The following is a 23244-nucleotide window of genomic DNA, read 5'->3' as shown; positions in this document are numbered from 1 at the left end:
CAAAAAATATAAAAATACAAAAGGTCCAGTTCAAATATTTGCTTTTGATGCTTTTTTTGTTACTGCGAATCAGGCAGAATCTGTGTCACTGCTTCCAAAAATTCCTATTTGAACCAAGAATTTTGAAACTAAAACTGCACCAGGTGTTCCATCCTCCCCAAAAAGAGCCAGGCCATGAGGGGGTGGAACAGCAAAAAGCTAAAGTGCTGGCAGGAGGTGACTGTTACTAACAGCTCACAAGGTTGGCACACATGTTTCTCTAGGGCGAGCCACCTTTAAACTGCCAGAGCTCTCTCCTCTACTCCAGCTTTTATACTGAGGGCTGAAGGATCGCTGAGTGCAGCCAGCTGTGCACCATCTTCATAGGAGAATGAGGTCTGAGTCATTAGTTTTTTAAAACTTTACACAACACCATGTTCTTTTTGGACAGTAACCCAGGCTATGTTTTTCCTTTGAGATGGGAAATTTGCTAAATTGAAGCTAACTTTGTAAACCAACGGATAACATCACAGTGGGAGACATGAGTCATCAGTGTTCAGGAAGAGTTCGTCCGGCGATGCTCTTTCGTTGCATTAATCCAGTTTAGATGCAAAATAAACTGCCTTGCTGGAAATCTTTGAAAAGTTGAGTATGCACAAACACAGACACACAAACTCTCTCTTGCACAGTCCCACACACACACTGTGACTGTGTGACTTAATAAAACCAGTGGAGACCAAAAATTTAATGTAGCCCCGACAACGACTGCTGTCAGGAAGAAAAACCTGCAACAGAAGGTCACTCGCTCTCCCTCTCCTGGCTCTTTACTGCTTTCCTTTTCCCACATCACACCCAGTCCGAGTACATATGAGGCAGACGTGCAAAGCGAGGCCACAGCTGATTCTCCACTTTTGTGCTATGCAAAGGAGCTTCAACCCTAATTTATAACCTAAACCCTGTCTTATTGTTTGATATCAGCTCTGAAGAACTATTGTAACGATACTGTATAAAAAAATAAAATAAAAATCTGAACAACATTTTTCTTTAAATAAAGCAACAAATGACACAACAAATGACAGCTAATATATTTGAATATTAGCTATCAGCTAATACCAGCACAAGCTATCGCTACAGTTTTTTGTTAAACACCGTGTTAAAGAGCTTGGACTCTTGGAATTGCACCTGTATTGTCCTCATCTGATCATTTGTAATTAAAAACATGGTTATGGTTCACCGTGATGTAGAACAGACTCACACCTTTGAACAATTTCCTCAATGCTGTTTGAGAGGAAATGTATCCTCTAAACCTCTGAGTGCCAGAATGTTAAAACTGCACACCAAGGTCAAGTTCGGGCTTATTTGAGCTGCCGACAAACATTTTAATGCGATCATTAAGCAGTAAAGTCCAACCCTTGATGCGAAAGGTACTTGACTATGTTGTATGCTGAGCACATTAGGCTTTTTCAGCTGGGTAAAGTATGTATATTTGGATAGGTTCTGGTCAGCTGTGTGCAAATAGGCTTGACTGTTTGTTTTGACTGCTGTCCCTTAATGAGACTTTGTTGCTGCAAGACTGCCATACTGCTCATTTGTTCACCTGTTTGTGACATGAGTCTAAACTGCAGCTTTTAGCACTTTGGCACTGACCTTTCTGGAAGCTGCTGCTGGTCATTACCTTGTGATTGCATGTAAATGATCAGCTAAGGTTGCCAAGCTTGGTTAGCAATACACGTTTACAGACTGTGTGAGTTCAGACACAAATATCTGCTAATTAGTGCTAACCATGATACTGACTTCTTGAACTGTATCAAACAAGATGCATACATGCTGGAGATTCTTCCTGGACCACCAGTTATGCTGCAGACCTGAAACCAGCCGGCCAACTGTCTGAAACCTTCAGACGCTGCAAAGTGTCAGAAAAATTACGTAAACCAAAGGGCATAACTCTATACGGGTGAAGACCTGAAAAGGTGATGAATTAAAAAATCCACATGCAGTTTTGGTGAGTGGCACTCACCACCACGCTTTCAGGAGATCAGATCTGCTCACATTTTAATAATGGATTGGATTTATATAGCGCTTTTCAAGGCACCCAAAGCACTTTACAATGCCACTATTCATTCACACTGGTGGAGGCAAGCTACGGTTGTAGCTACAGCTGCCCTGGGGCAGACTGACAGAAGCGAGGCTGCCATATCGCGCCATCGGCCCCTCTGGCCAACACCAGTAGGCGGTAGGGTAAAGTGTCTTGCCCAAGGACACAACGACCAGGACAGAGAGCCCGGGGATCGAACCGGCGACCTTCCAGTTACAGATACGCTTCCCAACCCCCTGAGCCACGGGGTGACCATGGCTCAGGGGTGACCGTGCAGCCAGCTGTGGCTATGGCCAGCTGTGGCTGTGCACAGTTTTTGCTCAGTCTTACCTTCCAGGTACAAATAACCACACAACAAGCTGTTTCACTTATCTGATATATTCTAAAATGTTCCAAAAGGCATCAACTTCAAGAAGTCAGTGACTTATTTAGCAGAAGATAGTTTTAGCATGTGGCTAGCAGTACAGACACCTGTATCATCACCAGTACAGGTGTAATGGAGGGAATTACACTTTTGTTTTAGTAAACAAGATAACATACACGAAGGAGGATGTAAAGTTTACCGTGTTTAAGATCTGTTTTGTGTTCAGATTTGGTTTCAACAAATAGTACCAGTAAATGTTTTAGGCGAGATGGCTGAAAATGAAAGGCTGCTGATTGGGATTGAACTGTTTTTCAGCCTCAGGCGGTTTTCTGCCTGTCACGGCCAGCGGGACAAGCCGTGTGATGATGGGATGTGCAGAACCTAAGACAACCTATACTGGGCAAGCTACCAAAACATAGACCTGATACCTTTACACAGAGACGCAGGGAAAAATGGGAAGACAACACAGGATGCGAGGAAATGACGCAGGGAACTAACACAGACGAACCAGCGACGAGCACAAGATGACACACAGTATAAATACACAGGCAGACACAAGAGGGAACGAGGAACAGGCGGCAACGCAGCTGATTAGGGAAGACGAGACAAGGAAGCAAACAGAATACACTCACATGAGACACGGGCCTTCACAATAAAACAGGAAATGCACAGAGACATGGTACAGACACTAAACAGAGGGAACACAGAACCAAACTCAAAGAACTAAAAAGTCTAAACCACAGTACACAACAGGAGCAAACTAGAACACAAGATTATAATAATAAAAAACACAAAGCACTGGATCAAAAGACCCAGGACCATGACCCTGCCACTTCCTCGTTGGCTTCATGCAGGACGCTTGTTGTCACAAAGCCTCTCTGACCTGCACAACATATTTTTTGTTTCTTTTTCTTATCAGCTCATGTGATTAGCTCTGCTACAAGGAAAGAGGGAGAAAACATCTTCTTAAGTCCCTGTTGAGCCTGGTTTAGCAACACTGAGACTGTGATGCTATCAGTGCTTTGGTGGTTTTAGGTGATATCAGCCGGAACAATCAGCAAACGTCTCTTGTGAGCTCTTCTGCTTCTTTACCTCGCCTTTAAAACCAGAATATTTCCACATGCGACCTTTAATGGCAGCAAACTTCCACCTCACTTCTGCTCTCTCCTTTCATTGTCCTGCTGGCCGCTAAATCTCACTCTGGACTTTTATTCGAGTAGTGTTATGATTTTCTCAGTTAGTGATTTGCTCCAGATTTAGCTTAACATGAAACCTTGCCTGGTGCAGCTTTAACGGCCAGCTTTTTGCCCCATAATGTTTGTGTGTTCAGCGTTTCAGAACGAGTCGCCCTAATCCCCAAACACAACGCTGCAGATGGATCAATCCATGCAGTCATAAGCGGCATAATGCAGTTTTAAGGTGGCAGGATGTTTCTCTGGAGCCTCATCGCCGCATGTGTGTTCTCATTTGACTTTCCATCGGCGCCAATCATACGAGGGGGAAGGTGAGAGGTGGACAGGGATTAAAAGGTGAATCTCTAGGCAGCTTTCAGACAACATGAGCGTCAGACTACAGAATCCATACTGCCGAAGCCTAACCATGTGTAATGCTGCATCTTTGTCTGAAACACTTTAAGACATTTGCAGAATTTACAGCAAAAGGCTTTGAAAACAGGTTTTCTGTCTCTATGCACATTCTCGGTGTATGTGCCCTAAATCACAGCTGACCTTTAGGGAAACCTCGCTGTACAGTTAGGGTGCATTTTCCCTCTGAATTCCTAGTCTCCGCTCAAATATGCTGTCAGGTGATGGCCACAATTCGACTTTTTGTTGTTGTTGTGCAAATACCGAGATAATCAGAGCTTTGTAAGGAGGATTAAGGATAGATATTCTCCTGAGGCTGAATTAAATTTAAATGAAAACTAAAGAAAATATGAACTATAAACTTACAAAAGTCCTGCTGTGGTCCTGTACAGTGTGACCATATATGTTTTTGAGATTACCGATTACTGTATTAATGAACAACAGCACAACAAAACAATGTGGCTGTGATATAAGGACATTTAATATGACTATCCTGCTGTATCCCATTTCAGCTCATATCATCATTAAGTATTGGAGTCTAAGGAGCTTGGAAAGAGTGAACTGAAGAAGCTGAACTGAAGAAGCTTCTCGGATGAGAGGTGAAACATCTTCAAGCAACTTAAAGAAATGCAGACGTTTTTCTTTCCAAGCTCCTTAGACTACGATGACCTGGATGACTGAGAACCTTTACAGACATTAAGTATTGGAACATTTACTTCCACGCTGTAGAAGAACAAAACAAAAAGAAAACCATTTAAATGAGCTTTCATAATCTATCATTTCAGCAGCAGCCACACTTTGTTTCAGAAGTCATCAAATATTTTGGATACACCTGCAATCAAAACCTTTTCTTTTGTTTTATGCTCCGAGGTGTGGTTATGATGGCAGCAATGAATCTGCCAATAAAATGTCAGGTTTGTACCTGACACTGCAGCCAAGTGAGCGCACAGAGCGGGAAGATGCAGCCAAAGTATAGCACCACTTGACTGGATACCAGCATAATCCAAGCCCTCATAGTAAATCGCAAGCATCTGGCAACATGACGTGTCATTTGGAACACATGTGTGAAGCTTATGGGGACAAGTTTAAGTTTATACACATCCTTTAAAGGTTGACCTTGATTTAGAAACAGTAAAAGTTCTAAACATGAGAAAGAGGTATCGAGAAATGCCATAAGGAGTATTTCTGGAGTTTGGTCTGCCCTTCAAGGACTCTGGGGAGGGGATGGTTTTGGCTCTTCAGCTTCTCAAGACACACACACACACACACACACACACACACACACACACACACACACACACACACACACACACACACACACACACACACACACACACACAGAAGCTATAGGCTTATCTGAGGGAGAAAAATGCTGATATTTCCCTCTGTATAAAATTATAGTCCGTGGAAATGCCGCAGGGCCATGGGGCAGACAGTGGTGCGTTTGGTGTTCCCACCCTGAATGGCAGGCAGGACCACAAAGACGCCGGCAGACCAGGCATATAGAGGAACATACAAAAGCAGCAAGCAGGCTGTGTGTCTGTGAAGGTGTGTCCTAGAAACACGGTTCATTTTGTAGATTCATGGTTACATTTACTTTTTGTTGTTTTAAAAGTCCTGAATTGAGAAAATAACTTCACAAAAACTGTGATTATCTATGAAATAAACCCACAGGAAATATTCAAAGTAAAAGCTTCAGAGTGAAGATGAGTAAAGTTTAGAGCAAGAATAAAAAGAACAAAATGATCAGTGGAAGAATTAAAGGAAGAGACTGTCACCAGCAGAAAAATGCCTGCATTGTCCTTAAAACGTCAAAAAGACCTGTGTTTAGATTTTCACTCTGCGCAGCCTTTTGTGGTCGTGCAAATAATGACGTTAAAAACCTCTAACAAACCTTTCAGGATCGGGTGGAGACCGCAGTTTGAACCTTGGCTTCAAACAGCTGTCAACAGCGGCTTCTTTTAATTCTGCCTTTAGTCTGAAGACAAGTTCAGACAACGACTGGCACGGTGTGAAAGCCAGCGCTAATAAATCAACTAAAGCTTTTGTTCCACACAGAGAGTTTATCTAAATGATGAGAAATCACCATCCTGACAAAACACATGCAAACATCTGCTATCCATAGCAGAGGGCTTTGTCTGATCTTAGTATTTATGTGTTAAACATGTCAACCAGCCAGAAGTCAAGTCATGGAAAAACGCATTTCCCACTGCTGATGACAAAAGATAGAAAAGTCATCACTGACACTATGATGCTCGAGACTTTTTTAAGAAAATACTTTTTCTTGTCTAAAAATAAAATGTTTCCACGTTGGATGTGTTACATCAGAAGGCGGCAGTAACGATATTATTGTTGATTTTATTTTCGTGGCCTCAAAGATGATTTTTTTGTTCATATACACAAAATTAATACTGTCCTCTTTTCTTCTTCTTTTGGCTGCTCATGTAGGGGTCGCTACAGGGCCCCGTGTCTCGATCTCACCCTGTCGCCGGCATCTTCCTCTGCCACAGCAGTCCTCTGCATGTCCTCCCTCACTGCATCCATGAACCTTCTCTGTGTCAGTAAACCCACTGTCTTTCCCCAGTTGTTGTTAAACAAGGCCTTGATCAATCCAATATGGAAATCTCATTCTTGATGATCAGCATATTCAGTTTCACAAAGATGTTGTCATGGTCCTGGGCCATGTTGGCCCATTGTTCTTAGTTTTCTTGTATGTTTGTATTTTGTTCCTTGCTTAGGCCATGTTTTCTGAGTTGCCCTGTTGTGTTGTTCCCTAAGTGTTTTCCCTTCATGGCTTTTACCCCCTGTGTGCCCCTCTGTGTATCTGTGAGCCCTCGTCTCTCCTTATGTTTTATTCCATGTTTCCCCTGCCCATTATGTCCAAGTTCTCCCCGTGCTCTCTCTCCCCCCCCTGTGTGCCCTGTGTATTTATGAGCCCTCGTCTCCCTTTGTGGTTGTTTCATGTTTCCCCAGCCCGTTATGTCTGTGTTTTTCCCCGTGCTCTCTCTCCTCCTGTCTGAACCTCTGTGCACTTCCTGTTTACTTTGTGACTCTCACGCCCGTACATGTCATGTTCAGTTCACCCCGCCCTGTCTCGTTATGATTATCAGTGTCACCTGTGTTCCCCGTGTGTTCCCACTTTCCTCGTTTACCCTCTGTGTATTTCTGTCTGCGTCTCCCTCTGTTTGGCGTGACGTCGTCCCTCATGCTGTGTGTGGATCTCCCTGTGTGTTCTTAGTTTATGGTTTCCCAGTTTAGTCTAGTTTGTATGTTTGTTCTCCCAGCAAATAAAGCTGTGTTTTGAGTTCACCTCCCCGAGTCTGAGTCCTGCATTTTGGGTCCAACTCCTGCCTGCCGCACAGCGATTCCTGACAGTACGACGTCACCACAACATGGACCCAGCGGATTCATCCCGGGAACATGACCTCTCCCGCGTCCACCGCCTGATCGAGCGGGTTTCCCTCACTAAGGACGCTAAGACCATGGCAGTTGGGATTAACGCTATAGAAGCGATCCTGGAGGGGAATCCTCATTTGCGCACACTAAAGGGATTTATGGGCTTCATGGACCAGCTGCATGAAGCCCAGGAGGTGCTACAGGCTCGGGAGCTTGCAGCCTTTGTCCGCGCCCAGTATTCTTCGCCGAAGCCGCCGCATCGGCATCGGCCGCAACACAAGGAGCTCTCCGCGGAGTCGGCCGCCGTACAGCAGCAATTGCAACAGGGGAAAGGCGTTTCTGCACCGCGGCCACAGAGCTCCACTTCTTGCCGCTCAGGGCTTAATTCACCTGCCTCCTGCTTGGCGGCGATGTGGTCGCAGGACGAGGACGTCTTTTCTCCATCGTCACCAGTTTCTCCTGTCGCCTCAGCCCCTGCCGCCAGGAGGAAGCGGCGCCACCGCCGTCATTCCTCACTACAACCGGAGCCCAATCACTCGTCAGAACAGCAGGCAATGGTGAGTGATGTTGACTGTACCCCTATTGCTTGTACCCCTATTGCTTCACCTGCAAATAGTAATGGGAACTGTTTTCTTCTCACGGCTAAGAGTAGTGAGGTGAAGGCGGTTTGTTCCATGGACATTCACCCCGGCCCCGTAGAAAGAAAAGACTCCCTGACTAATTAAGTTGATGCTTTTTCCGCTGAAGAATCAGAATGCATGGGCAAAACTCTGATTGTGCACCCTCTGTTGGAGCCTGCTAAGAACTCTTCTGTCGATACAGAGTTAACCCCGGACAGTTTGAATTCAGTTTTGACATGTACTGCTGAATCTATGAATGACGCTGTGGGTTCGCAACCCAAGAGTGGGGAGGGGGACTTAACGGGCTGTTTCTGCCCTGTTCTCTTAGAGCAGAGAAGCCTAAGCAGAACTGTTTCTTCTGAACTCGTTCAGCTAGTTAAACCGAGCCCTAGAGGCTCAGGGGAGCCTATACCACCCCCTGCATCACGCTCACTACAAACACCTCCTCAACCGTTAGCCCATTCAGCAGCCCAGCTCGCTGTTCAGCTGCCCTCAGCTCAGTCAGCTGCCCAGTTAGCTACTCCGTTACCTGCAGCTCAATCATCTGCTCCTTCACTAGTTTCATTCTCACCACAACGGTCACTTCAGTCTTTCTCAACCCAGTCTCCTGCTGAGCAGCCAACTTTTCTCACTCGTATTAAGCAGGAAAACATGCTCAACAGGACTGTTTTCGTCCCTCAAAAGCTGGCCCGATTAGAGACATTTACTACCTCCAGGGCCTCCCCAGAGTCCGAGTTTCAACCCGCAGTTGACTCTGGACCCCTGGGGGCTAAGGAGTCAGCCGAGGACTGCACCCAACTGTTGCCTCCTGAGCCTAACCTATGTGTTGCTCAGCCCCAGTCAGCATCAACGCTGCCAGAGGCCCGTGCGCCTGCTGGTCCTGCTCTGTCCCTGCCAGAGGCCCGTGCGCCTGCTGGTCCTGCTCTGTCCCTGCCAGAGGCCCCCGGGCCTGCTGGTTCTGTTCCGTGTTTTCCAGAGGTCCCCGGGCCTGCTGGTTCTGAAACTGTTTTTGCTGGGGGGCCCGAGGAGCCCGTCCAGCCTTCTGCTTCGTCAGCTGGGGGGCCCGAGGAGCCCGTCCAGCACCAAGCCACGTCAGCTGGAGGGCCCGAGGAGCCCGTCCAGCACCATGCCACGTCTGCTGGAGGGCCTGAGGAGCCCGTTCAGCTTCCTTCCACGTCAGCTGTACAGGCTGGGAAGCAGCCTGCTAGGAATGGCGTGAGCTTTCTCTCCGCCTCGGACTGCTTTCTGCTTCAGCCGTCTCTTCCGGCTGGAGGGCCCGAGGAGCCCATCCGGCCTCAAGCCACGTCCGCTGGAGGGTCCGAGGGGCCCGTTCAGCCACCCGTCTCCGCTGGGGGGTCCGAGGGGCCCGTTCAGCCTCCTGTCTCCGCTGGAGGGTCCGAGGGGCCTGTCCAGCCTCACGCCTCGTCAGCTGGAGGGTCCGAGGGGCCCGTTCAGCCTCCTGTCTCCGCTGGAGGGTCCGAGGGGCCCGTTCAGCCTCCTGTCTCCGCTGGAGGGTCCGAGGGGCCCGTTCAGCCTCACGCCGCATCAGCTGGATGGCCCGAGGAGCCTGTCCAGCCGCCACCTGCGACCGCCTCGTCGTCGCCTGGTCCGGCTGCATCCGCCTGTGCTTCTGCTACGCCTGGTCCGGTCTCAGCCTCTGCTTCTGCTACGCCTGGTCCGGTCTCAGCCTCTGCTTCTGGTCCAGCTTTGGCTTCTGCTTCTGCTCCGCCTGGCCCAGCTTCGGCTTCAGCCTGTGCTCCCCCTGGTCCAGCCTCAGCCTCTGCAGCTCCGCCTGGTCCAGCCTCAGCCTCTGCAGCTCCGCCTGGTCCAGCCTCAGCCTCTGCAACCTCGTCTGGTCCGGCCCCCGCATCGCCACCGTCTGGTCCTGCCTCGTCTGGTCCTGCCTCGTCTGGTCCTGTGCCCACCAGGCCATGGCCAGCATGCCTGAGACTGGAGGGCCGCCGCTGCCTTCCGCGCGGTCGGCCCCCTGAACTGCTCCGTCGTCGTCCCCCCCTTCGCCATCGCCGCTGCCTTCCGCACGGCCGGCCTCCGGGCCAACTCTGTCACCTGTGCCACCCGCCTGGTCGGCCCCCCGACCGTGTGGCCCGTGAACTCTTGTGCCTGTGGGCTCTGGGTCGGCCCCCTGAACCTTATTTGGACTATAGTCATGTGCTCCTGTGTTTTCTGTTGTTTGTTTTTGTTTCCCGTTCTGGTCCCTCCGTCCTGGTCCCCCGCCTCCCGCCCTGGGTGGGTTGTTTTCTGTTTTTGTTTTTTCGGGTTTGGGCTGTCGGGAGCCAGCCCTTGAGGGGGGGGGGGGGGGGGGGGGGTACTGTCATGGTCCTGGGCCATGTTGGCCCAGTGTTCTTAGTTTTCTTGTATGCTTGTATTTTGTTCCTTATTTAGGCCATGTTTTCTGAGTTGCCCTGTTGTGTTGTTCCCTAAGTGTTTTCCCTTCATGGCTTTTACCCCCTGTGTGCCCCTCTGTGTATCTGTGAGCCCTCGTCTCTCCTTATGTTTTATTCCATGTTTCCCCTGCCCATTATGTCCAAGTTCTCCCCGTGCTCTCTCTCCCCCCCCTGTGTGCCCTGTGTATTTATGAGCCCTCGTCTCCCTTTGTGGTTGTTTCATGTTTCCCCAGCCCGTTATGTCTGTGTTTTTCCCCGTGCTCTCTCTCCTCCTGTCTGAACCTCTGTGCACTTCCTGTTTACTTTGTGACTCTCACGCCCGTACATGTCATGTTCAGTTCACCCCGCCCTGTCTCGTTATGATTATCAGTGTCACCTGTGTTCCCCGTGTGTTCCCACTTTCCTCGTTTACCCTCTGTGTATTTCTGTCTGCGTCTCCCTCTGTTTGGCGTGACGTCGTCCCTCATGCTGTGTGTGGATCTCCCTGTGTGTTCTTAGTTTATGGTTTCCCAGTTTAGTCTAGTTTGTATGTTTGTTCTCCCAGCAAATAAAGCTGTGTTTTGAGTTCACCTCCCCGAGTCTGAGTCCTGCATTTTGGGTCCAACTCCTGCCTGCCGCACAGCGATTCCTGACAGTACGACGTCACCACAACATGGACCCAGCGGATTCATCCCGGGAACATGACCTCTCCCGCGTCCACCGCCTGATCGAGCGGGTTTCCCTCACTAAGGACGCTAAGACCATGGCAGTTGGGATTAACGCTATAGAAGCGATCCTGGAGGGGAATCCTCATTTGCGCACACTAAAGGGATTTATGGGCTTCATGGACCAGCTGCATGAAGCCCAGGAGGTGCTACAGGCTCGGGAGCTTGCAGCCTTTGTCCGCGCCCAGTATTCTTCGCCGAAGCCGCCGCATCGGCATCGGCCGCAACACAAGGAGCTCTCCGCGGAGTCGGCCGCCGTACAGCAGCAATTGCAACAGGGGAAAGGCGTTTCTGCACCGCGGCCACAGAGCTCCACTTCTTGCCGCTCAGGGCTTAATTCACCTGCCTCCTGCTTGGCGGCGATGTGGTCGCAGGACGAGGACGTCTTTTCTCCATCGTCACCAGTTTCTCCTGTCGCCTCAGCCCCTGCCGCCAGGAGGAAGCGGCGCCACCGCCGTCATTCCTCACTACAACCGGAGCCCAATCACTCGTCAGAACAGCAGGCAATGGTGAGTGATGTTGACTGTACCCCTATTGCTTGTACCCCTATTGCTTCACCTGCAAATAGTAATGGGAACTGTTTTCTTCTCACGGCTAAGAGTAGTGAGGTGAAGGCGGTTTGTTCCATGGACATTCACCCCGGCCCCGTAGAAAGAAAAGACTCCCTGACTAATTAAGTTGATGCTTTTTCCGCTGAAGAATCAGAATGCATGGGCAAAACTCTGATTGTGCACCCTCTGTTGGAGCCTGCTAAGAACTCTTCTGTCGATACAGAGTTAACCCCGGACAGTTTGAATTCAGTTTTGACATGTACTGCTGAATCTATGAATGACGCTGTGGGTTCGCAACCCAAGAGTGGGGAGGGGGACTTAACGGGCTGTTTCTGCCCTGTTCTCTTAGAGCAGAGAAGCCTAAGCAGAACTGTTTCTTCTGAACTCGTTCAGCTAGTTAAACCGAGCCCTAGAGGCTCAGGGGAGCCTATACCACCCCCTGCATCACGCTCACTACAAACACCTCCTCAACCGTTAGCCCATTCAGCAGCCCAGCTCGCTGTTCAGCTGCCCTCAGCTCAGTCAGCTGCCCAGTTAGCTACTCCGTTACCTGCAGCTCAATCATCTGCTCCTTCACTAGTTTCATTCTCACCACAACGGTCACTTCAGTCTTTCTCAACCCAGTCTCCTGCTGAGCAGCCAACTTTTCTCACTCGTATTAAGCAGGAAAACATGCTCAACAGGACTGTTTTCGTCCCTCAAAAGCTGGCCCGATTAGAGACATTTACTACCTCCAGGGCCTCCCCAGAGTCCGAGTTTCAACCCGCAGTTGACTCTGGACCCCTGGGGGCTAAGGAGTCAGCCGAGGACTGCACCCAACTGTTGCCTCCTGAGCCTAACCTATGTGTTGCTCAGCCCCAGTCAGCATCAACGCTGCCAGAGGCCCGTGCGCCTGCTGGTCCTGCTCTGTCCCTGCCAGAGGCCCGTGCGCCTGCTGGTCCTGCTCTGTCCCTGCCAGAGGCCCCCGGGCCTGCTGGTTCTGTTCCGTGTTTTCCAGAGGTCCCCGGGCCTGCTGGTTCTGAAACTGTTTTTGCTGGGGGGCCCGAGGAGCCCGTCCAGCCTTCTGCTTCGTCAGCTGGGGGGCCCGAGGAGCCCGTCCAGCACCAAGCCACGTCAGCTGGAGGGCCCGAGGAGCCCGTCCAGCACCATGCCACGTCTGCTGGAGGGCCTGAGGAGCCCGTTCAGCTTCCTTCCACGTCAGCTGTACAGGCTGGGAAGCAGCCTGCTAGGAATGGCGTGAGCTTTCTCTCCGCCTCGGACTGCTTTCTGCTTCAGCCGTCTCTTCCGGCTGGAGGGCCCGAGGAGCCCATCCGGCCTCAAGCCACGTCCGCTGGAGGGTCCGAGGGGCCCGTTCAGCCACCCGTCTCCGCTGGGGGGTCCGAGGGGCCCGTTCAGCCTCCTGTCTCCGCTGGAGGGTCCGAGGGGCCTGTCCAGCCTCACGCCTCGTCAGCTGGAGGGTCCGAGGGGCCCGTTCAGCCTCCTGTCTCCGCTGGAGGGTCCGAGGGGCCCGTTCAGCCTCCTGTCTCCGCTGGAGGGTCCGAGGGGCCCGTTCAGCCTCACGCCGCATCAGCTGGATGGCCCGAGGAGCCTGTCCAGCCGCCACCTGCGACCGCCTCGTCGTCGCCTGGTCCGGCTGCATCCGCCTGTGCTTCTGCTACGCCTGGTCCGGTCTCAGCCTCTGCTTCTGCTACGCCTGGTCCGGTCTCAGCCTCTGCTTCTGGTCCAGCTTTGGCTTCTGCTTCTGCTCCGCCTGGCCCAGCTTCGGCTTCAGCCTGTGCTCCCCCTGGTCCAGCCTCAGCCTCTGCAGCTCCGCCTGGTCCAGCCTCAGCCTCTGCAACCTCGTCTGGTCCGGCCCCCGCATCGCCACCGTCTGGTCCTGCCTCGTCTGGTCCTGCCTCGTCTGGTCCTGTGCCCACCAGGCCATGGCCAGCATGCCTGAGACTGGAGGGCCGCCGCTGCCTTCCGCGCGGTCGGCCCCCTGAACTGCTCCGTCGTCGTCCCCCCCTTCGCCATCGCCGCTGCCTTCCGCACGGCCGGCCTCCGGGCCAACTCTGTCACCTGTGCCACCCGCCTGGTCGGCCCCCCGACCGTGTGGCCCGTGAACTCTTGTGCCTGTGGGCTCTGGGTCGGCCCCCTGAACCTTATTTGGACTATAGTCATGTGCTCCTGTGTTTTCTGTTGTTTGTTTTTGTTTCCCGTTCTGGTCCCTCCGTCCTGGTCCCCCGCCTCCCGCCCTGGGTGGGTTGTTTTCTGTTTTTGTTTTTTCGGGTTTGGGCTGTCGGGAGCCAGCCCTTGAGGGGGGGGGGGGGGGGGGGGGGGTACTGTCATGGTCCTGGGCCATGTTGGCCCAGTGTTCTTAGTTTTCTTGTATGCTTGTATTTTGTTCCTTATTTAGGCCATGTTTTCTGAGTTGCCCTGTTGTGTTGTTCCCTAAGTGTTTTCCCTTCATGGCTTTTACCCCCTGTGTGCCCCTCTGTGTATCTGTGAGCCCTCGTCTCTCCTTATGTTTTATTCCATGTTTCCCCTGCCCATTATGTCCAAGTTCTCCCCGTGTTCTCTCTCCCCCCCCCTGTGTGCCCTGTGTATTTATGAGCCCTCGTCTCCCTTTGTGGTTGTTTCATGTTTCCCCAGCCCGTTATGTCTGTGTTTTTCCCCGTGCTCTCTCTCCTCCTGTCTGAACCTCTGTGCACTTCCTGTTTACTTTGTGACTCTCACGCCCGTACATGTCATGTTCAGTTCACCCCGCCCTGTCTCGTTATGATTATCAGTGTCACCTGTGTTCCCCGTGTGTTCCCACTTTCCTCGTTTACCCTCTGTGTATTTCTGTCTGCGTCTCCCTCTGTTTGGCGTGACGTCGTCCCTCATGCTGTGTGTGGATCTCCCTGTGTGTTCTTAGTTTATGGTTTCCCAGTTTAGTCTAGTTTGTATGTTTGTTCTCCCAGCAAATAAAGCTGTGTTTTGAGTTCACCTCCCCGAGTCTGAGTCCTGCATTTTGGGTCCAACTCCTGCCTGCCGCACAGCGATTCCTGACAGATGTTCCAGCAAAATCGCTTCCTGATGCGTTTCTGCCTCCACATTAATCTTGCTCACGACCAGCTCTAAGCTCACATGCTTGGCTTCATCATCAACGGAGTTTGTTTATATGGTTTGGATTAAATCAAACCAGTGGAAACAGTCCTTGCTGTATATTGCAAGGATACAGTGCAGACACGGCTCATTAATGCTGAGTAACTAACTAATAAAATCCAAATCTGAGGCACAGACATCCTGGAGGGTCTCTATTAGTAAAATAACCTTATAACAAACTATAATATTAAAAAAAAGACTAAAAAGAGCAGAAAGGGAAATTATTACATAAAATTTATTCAAAGCCCAATCCACACTTTAAACCTAAATGTAATTTAAGCACACGAGTCATTAAAATACTCACCTGCTGCACAAATGCCACAAAGGGAGAAGCTGTCACCAAAGATCAAAACCTTTCTTGTAGCAGGCTGTAAACATGTTTATTTCTCCTCTAATGTTGGACATTTTAATATGGGAGTCGATGGGCACTGACTCGCTTTTGGCAGCAGCCTTAAGTGGACATTCAAGGAAGTGCAGTTTTTTAAGTGTCTATTTTAAAAAGTTTTTTAAAAGATGATGACGAAATAAAAAAGTGCACCTTCAGTAGATTCTCTCAAATCTAAATCTGACAAAATCCTAAAAAGTCAACAATGAAAATCACAGAACTCGAGCTGAACACCAAATCTGGTTTTGCATAATAACCATCAGTACATTGATCCCTTAATGCAAACACACAGAGGCACTAATATACATACAATACAGACCACACGGAGCGTTCCAAGTTCATACATTAATATTTGAATCCATATGATGGAATCACATGAACCATCTGTGTGGATAAATGCATTGTCGTGTGTTTGATAGCGATGATTTTCTTTGCAGACGTCACTTTGTTGCCCACCCCTCCATCTGCTCCAGACCTGGAATATAATCCAGATTAATGCATTCGAACCCCCGTGACTCACACATCTACACACACTCATTATGTTCTGGAAACACACACAGACACATGCACAGTTGCATCTGAGAGAGCACATTGAGTCCTACTGTATTTCCAAAGCTCTCACACACACAGACACACACGGATGCTGGTGTTGCTGCACGATGGTGATATCTGGGTCAGTGCTGGGGTAATATTTTGTTTTTATCACATCCGTTGTTTGTGTGACCCAATGGCCATCATCACATCAAACCACAGCGAGCGAGGAGTGATTTTTCTCTGTTAGGCGATGTGTGAGGGAACGGATTAAATCATCAGGGATCAGAGATGAAATGAGGAGTGCCTTTGTCTCTTTGGCTATGTGTGTGTGTGTGTGTGTGTGTGTGTGTGTGTGTGTGTGTGTGTGTGTGTGTGTGTGCGCGCCTGACCTCCGAAGCCTGGTCTCATGGCGAAGTCGTGCTCTTCAATCCTCAGCAGTTGTTCACTTTTTATTAGTAAAGTTTTGGTGCTGTCCTGCCTCTTCAGCTTGTAGTCAATACGTCTGCAGAGAGAACACACACAGAGACGTAAACACACACACACATAGACACACATCATGTTGAGTGATTAGTTATGTCCTTGAATTAATTGCACATTTTGATTAGAAAAAAAAAATGCAATTTGTAGTTTTCTTCCTACTCTTTGTTCTTCCCATCATGCAGTTCTCTCTAGCCCTGCTAAAACCAAAACCTTAATCAAAGGCATGTCTGGGCTTCATGAAAAAATAACACACGTGCACACACACACACATGTTCGCAAATATTCCCCATCTAACTAAAACACAAAGCATTTTATTATGTTCCAAAACAACCTCGATGCTACTGCAGGCCTGATAAACACAGCTGCTGAGAGTCAACAGTCAAACACAGATAATGAGCATTTTCAGCTGCATGGACCATTAGAGGTGGCTTCTTGGCCTTCACGGAGAAGTCAGGACTAATCCTCCATACAATTATAACACACATTATAATATAAAAGGCTTAAAATGTTTACAGTACATGGCAAAAACAACAGGGCTCAGTTTAGTATCCAAAGTGAGGTTTATCATTTCAATTTTGTTTTTAATGTTCTAAAGTCTTTTTATTATTAGTTTCAGTATTATTTGAATTCATTTGTTATTATTATAATATTAGAATCAGATTCAGAAAGATTTTATTTATCCCCAAGGGGCAATTAACATAAAACAGAGCAGCATAACGTTGACGATAAGGACAATAAGAACAGGCAATGAGAGTGAGATAATAAATACACAGAATATACAGTTTTAAAATTAAAGTGACTGAAAGGTGAATAAAGTGTCGGTAGTATAAAAAGAGTGTAGAGTAGTTTAGAATTTAAACTACAACATATATAATACTAAACTACATATATCATAATATGAATAGCATTATGGTAAAAAAAATCTAATAACACATAAAATAATATATAAAAATTGAAAACACTCACAGTTTGTTTTGTCTGGACACACCTTAGGCTACTTTCGAATCACCATTTAAGCCATCAAGCATGGATCCGGACTGTGATAATCAAATTAAAATTTACAATAAAAACCTATTGTTTATCATGCTAAGACAGCAAGGACAAACAAAACTTCTACAGCTGCTACATCAACACTAATACTCATATAATTGAGCCTGGTCCAGTAAGCGATCGTTACTTCCACCTGCAGAAATGTGTATTTATCAGTGTGGTTCAGTTGTTCGAGGACAGCAGGATGAGGGGAGACCAGGGCCCTGTGCTTCGTACGTCGCTTACTACATCCAAGATCAAATGAAACATCCAAGACCAAACCATCGCGCTAACCGTGAGCGCGCTAATCCGGTTCCCCGAACACACCTGCTGTTGACGATTAGTACAGCTGGACGCAGTAATGTGACATCACTGGGTGTCGTAAAAGGGGCTACGCATCGATAGTAGAAACATTGATCGGCAACCCTCTGATTGGTCGGCGAAAATGTCGACGGAGCGCGCTCGGCTCGGTATTTTTCGGCAGCAGAGCAAGAACTCTTGAGTGAGGGATTTCAGGAGTTTCAGAGTTTAATCAGAACGCAAGGGAACACTGCAAAGGCTGCAAAAGCAAGGAGCGAGGGCTGGCAGGAAGTTGCTGACAAATTAAACTCGTAAGTAATTTAATAATAACAATAATAATGGAGTGGATTGATATAGCGCTTTTCAAGGCACCCAAAGCGCTTTACAATGCCACTATTCAGTCACTCTCACATTCACACACTGGTGGAGGCAGCTACAGTTGTAGCCACAGCTGCCCTGGGGCAGACTGACAGAAGCCAGGCTGCCATATCGCGCCATCGGCCCCTCTGGCCAACACCAGTAGGCGGTAGGGTAGATTTATTATATTACACTATATTATCCAATATTATATTACATTATATTATAATATGTTATATTTTATCCTCTTTCACATTAGAGCCACGACAGGACCCACTAGAACATGGGAACAGGTAAAAGTGAAATATAAGAATATCCTACAGAATGGTAATATTTATCACTTATATTGCTTTTAGTCTCTTGGAAAGAGACCCTGGAATAATCTGTTTGTTTATAACAGCAACCAAGAAAAGGGCAGAGGAAAAAAAGACAGGTGGTGGTCCTGCACCCCCTCGTCAACAAGTTGGTTAAGTAAATAATACCCTCACGGGAATATCGATATCTCTCAATGAGCACACTGTCGCGCTGAGCTGAAGGATCCTGTCTATCCCGCAATATACGCTGAATTCTGAGGACTCTCCTTATCAATCTTGCACCTTCCGCAATGGGTGGCTCGCGTATACGGACAGGACATGGCTGCGACAGACTTCCCAAATCCACCTTCGCTTTTATAGCCGTGGTCTCTCATCTTGATTACACGAAGTAATTTACAATTGCTACTCTGAAATATGAATTAAATCTGTAATAATCACATACATGTAATAGAATGTTAATAGTACATTTCCCTTTTTTAGGAAATGACCTGTGTGAAATCAATAAATGGATCAGGTGCTGCATTGTCTTTAGTTACATTGATGTTATTTATTTATGGTGAAACAGTGGTGGAATATCGCTGTTGCTTTCGTATGAATGACGCGGGCATACCTGCGTGGCCGCGATCTAATCCTGTTTACATAAAGTAAACCTGCTCCCCAGCAGGTTTACGCTTACGGCTCTGTTGCTATGACAGCAAGTCCCGGATGGGCTTCGGGGAACCGAACGATCCAGGATCACGCGAAATCGTCAACAATCTCATCCAGCTAACTCACTTAGCGCGGTACGAAGAACAGGCCCCTGAGCAGAACAGCTGTGACACCGGAACTGTTTCAACCAAGCTGTACACAGTTTCATTTCTACTGTAAGAACGGACCTTTTATTTACATGGCTGCCTGAGGGGATTGACTCACTTTGAGGAACTGACTCTCAGGCTGCTGCTTGGTCTTTGTCAAAGTTTTATATTAAATCTCATGCGATGCAACAAAGAGGATGTTGGGAAAATTCAATCTACAGTGTTAAATGGATACATTTTGTATGTGTGCTCTGTGTGTGCTTTCCTACCCTTTCATCTCCCCCAGATGTGGATTAGTTCAGAGCAGCTGGGTTGCAAAGTGGTTTGCAGATTGAAAGACACGGGGCAGATACGGGCAGGCTTAAGCAGCTTAAACAACACAATCTACGTGAGAATTTGATGCATAGCCTTGCATAGCTTTGAGATCAGAGTGACATTGGCCTGGACTGCAGGTGGGTTTGACTTTGTGGCCTGCCTGAACTAATGCTCAATTTGGTAATGTCATGGTCCTGGGCCATGTTGGCCCAGTGTTCTTAGTTTTCTTGTATGTTTGTATTTTGTTCCTTGCTTAGGCCATGTTTTCTGAGTTGCCCTGTTGTGTTGTTCCCTAAGTGTTTTCCCTTCATGGCTTTTACCCCCTGTGTGCCCCTCTGTGTATCTGTGAGCCCTCGTCTCTCCTTATGTTTTATTCCATGTTTCCCCTGCCCATTATGTCTAAGTTCTCCCCGTGCTCTCTCTTCCCCCTGTGTGCCCTCTATGTATTTATGAGCCCTCGTCTCCCTTTGTGGTTGTTTCATGTTTTCCCAGCCCGTTATGTCTGTGTTTTCCCCGTGCTCTCTCTCCTCCTGTCTGAACCTCTGTGCACTTCCTGTTTACTTTGTGACTCTCACGCCCGTACATGTCATGTTCAGTTCACCCCGCCCTGTCTCGTTATGATTATCAGCAGAGGTGGGACCAAGTCATTGTTTTGCAAGTCTCAAGTAAGTCTCAAGTCTTTATCCTCAAGTCTCAAGTCAAGTCTCAAGTAATGTCAGGCAAGTCAGAGTCGAGTCTCAAGTCACTGGTGTAAAAGTCCGAGTCAAGTCACAAGTCTGAAACTTTGAATTTCAAGTCCTTTCGAGTCTTTAAAAAAAACAAACGAAAAAATAATGTTGCAGTTATGCTAAATGTAAATATTAGACCATGTAATTTTAAAATCTGTGTTTTTCTCAACACATACAAAATAGTGAACTTAGAAAATATACACAAATTGTGAAATTGCACCTCTTTAAAATGCAGCTCAATTAAACTTAGCTCCAAGAATAATTTTCACCGACAGTTCTGAGATACGCTGCATGTTATTCTTGGATGCGGTTGTAGGACCAGCTTTAAAATCGCATGACAAAAATATCATACACATTAAAAAAAACTGTATCACCAACGTAGCCTGGACAACATTTGCTAGTTAGATGAAGTCAGCTATCTCATTGTAGCATATTTATATGCATATTTATAATCATACGGTTCTTGGAGTGAGTGCACACACTCATGAAGTTTAGTAACTTCAGGTCACTGCAACAAGCCCAGGTACAGTTTACCGACGGATGGGTGCAGGACCTTGAAATGCACCGTGTAGAACGAAAGACCATCGTACGTATCATAAGTTTACCAGTCTCACAAATCGTCTTCATAAATACACATTCATTAACCGTTTATTAATATAACCTTTGAGCTCAACGGTAATTAATTAGTAGTGGAAATAATTTCTGGTACGCATCACAGAAATGTAGCAGTGACAATAATATTGTATGCTGTAATCGCACTGGGCAATTAGTGATACAAAAAACCTGTTTTATCCTGTGAATAAAAGTATATGTTTTTGTCAATGTACCATAATAACAGAAGCGAAACGCAATATTGTGTCAGGACAATTCACTATTTATGCACAATAAATAAAGGAGCATAGCACGACAATTTCTGTTCAGCACCAGACTTGCTTGTAACCTATATCACCAATTATGTTATGAAAATGACGCATTAACTACAACAGCAGACTGACCTTTGTGGAAATGCTTGGAGCAGACTAACCTGTGAGCTGGAGTGTTCTAGGACGTTATATTTGATCTTTGAATGGCTGCAATCCAGTCGCCTCTTTGTTACTTCGGAAACATGGCTCGAACAATTTCTCTTCAACGACGTAATCCGATAACAACCGATCTCTTTACCCGTCGGCTTCCCGTGGCTGTCATGCGACCGGCTATTGCAGTTAATAATACAACAGCTTCTTGACATTTTTGTGTTTCTTTTTATTGCTGTGTGACTGATTTCAATTGAAAGCCTGCGTGCGCTAGTACCGCTTGCCACGAGTTCCCAGAATCCTTTGCGGTTCTACCCGTGAATGACGTCACATTTTCAATCTCCATATAATATGCATGTTAAATTTTATATTTGGGGTAAAATATCAAGTCTTTTCAAGTAAACCGGTTCAAGTCCAATTCAAGTCCCAAGTCATTGGTGTAAAAGTCCAAGTCAAGTCACAAGTCTTAGAACATTTTTTCAAGTCAAGTCTAAAGTCATAAAATTAATGACTCGAGTCTGACTCGAGTCCAAGTCATGTGACTCGAGTCCACACCTCTGATTATCAGTGTCACCTGTGTTCCCCGTGTGTTCCCACTTTCCTCGTTAACCCTCTGTGTATTTCTGTCTGCGTCTCCCTCTGTTCAGCGTGACGTCGTCCCTCATGTTGTGTGGATCTTCCTGTGCCTTCCTGCGAATGTTAGTTTACTTTTTCCCAGTTAGTTCTGTATTTCCTGTATTCTGCCGTGCCAGCATTAAAGCTGTGTTCTTTAAGTTTATCCCCGTGTCTGTGAGTCTGCATCCTGGGTCCTTCTCCTGCCTGCCGCACAGCGATTCATGACAGGTAAGGCTTAATAACCCCAGGCACAGAGCACAGAGGCACATGTGACACCATGCAATACTGCAACGCAATGGAAAATTTCTACAAAAGAGAAACAAGATGACGTCATTTGAACACACAAACTAATCAAATGAACGAAAAAAGAAACAACCACAATGCTAAACAAATCAGCTAAACCAGACCACAACATAGGAACCCACAAACAACCCAAAGGACCACAGAGAGACACACAAGACAAAGGACACGAATCTACCACAAGGAGAAAATAATGTTTACATGTAAGCATACAAACAATCCAAAACAGATGTGCTTAAAAGAGACACGCAAAGTACCACACAATTAGATAAACGCCTTCAAATATTTACGAAACAAACAAACAAACAAAACATAAGCACACGCGTAGAAAGCTTATGAAGCCTAAAGTCTAAATCTAATCAAACTGTAGATAATATATAATAAGATTTTCTTGTTTTATGCAACTTATGACCTTCATCATGAGGTTGTTGTGAGGCTTTGTTGATATCAGGGGACTTCCAAAGCTTCTGGATTTATCGTGTGGATTTTGGATGGAGGGGACTCTGATGCTGAGACAGATGCTGTCTGTGATATGTGGCTGAAATGTTTACAGAGCTTTTAACCAGATTTTTGAGAAAGCAGTGAACAATGAGTCTTCACACACAACCTTGTAGGAACTCTGCAAGGTTCTTATGTAGCAGCTTGTCAATGGTGTCGAGTGTTTTTGGTTGAAACTGTCTGCAAAGAACAAAGTCATAGTGCAGGCGATAGTGTTATGCAGGACCCACATTCAAACAGGGAGCCCCAGAGAGACGACATTTAGGATGCATAAAGTGCAATTATAGCTCAAGCATAACTGACTTTCAGTTGTAATACATGCAGAATTGCATGCGTGTGTGTGTGTGGACGTGGTAATCACATGCACAGATGTGCGGTGCAAAGGTGAACATGCAGCGGTAAAAGCGATGGAAGCTGTTTGAGATCTTCTCCGCTCGTGGATGAAAAGCCTCTTTAAAAATCACACACCTCGACACACATCAAGGAGAACACACATGGACACGCAGACACACAAACACACATTCATTCCTCTGTTATTGTGAGGTTAAAAAAAATAATTTCAGCCAAATCCTATTTCTATAATCCTTTAAATTAACCTTGACTAACACTCCAAAATCCAGCCAGAACAAACCAAATGTAGCGCTAATCTCAAGCCTGAAGCTAATTTAATCAACTAACAATCAACCCTGGATGTTTTTAAAAAAAATGTTGCTCAAATGAAATAAAGAGTTCTCGTTTTAGACATAAAACTCTAAAGTC

The 23244-nt window shown here is 47.2% G+C and overlaps 3 protein-coding genes across 3 annotated transcripts in view; 2 read left to right on the top strand and 1 right to left on the bottom strand.

Annotated features, from left to right (window-relative positions):
* The window catches only part of LOC309714737 (gamma-aminobutyric acid receptor subunit rho-3-like), a 40026-nt gene that overhangs the window by 11655 nt on the left and 5127 nt on the right, over positions 1–23244 (bottom strand). The window contains exon 2 of the mRNA XM_082547402.1: positions 16132–16244. Coding sequence (XP_082403528.1) covers positions 16132–16244 — 113 coding nt within the window. The remainder of the gene's footprint in view (positions 1–16131; positions 16245–23244) is intronic.
* On the top strand, positions 7233–8142 carry LOC309714555 (uncharacterized protein; the record flags this gene model as incomplete). The annotated part of the gene is made up of 2 exons (XM_082547099.1): positions 7233–7974; positions 8065–8142. The coding sequence occupies exons 1-2, from the start codon at positions 7414–7416 to the stop codon at positions 8140–8142; spliced, it is 639 nt and encodes a 212-aa protein (XP_082403225.1). The 5' UTR covers positions 7233–7413.
* LOC309714554 (uncharacterized protein) lies at positions 10914–11823 on the top strand (the record flags this gene model as incomplete). Its single annotated transcript, XM_082547098.1, has 2 exons — positions 10914–11655; positions 11746–11823. Exons 1-2 carry the CDS (start codon positions 11095–11097, stop codon positions 11821–11823), a joined length of 639 nt encoding a protein of 212 aa, XP_082403224.1. The 5' UTR covers positions 10914–11094.

This window comes from Aulonocara stuartgranti (genome assembly GCF_965226115.1).
Source record: "Aulonocara stuartgranti genome assembly, chromosome: 9".
In the NCBI taxonomy this organism is placed as follows: Eukaryota; Metazoa; Chordata; class Actinopteri; order Cichliformes; family Cichlidae; genus Aulonocara; species Aulonocara stuartgranti.
This window is presented reverse-complemented; position numbering and strand designations above follow the sequence as displayed.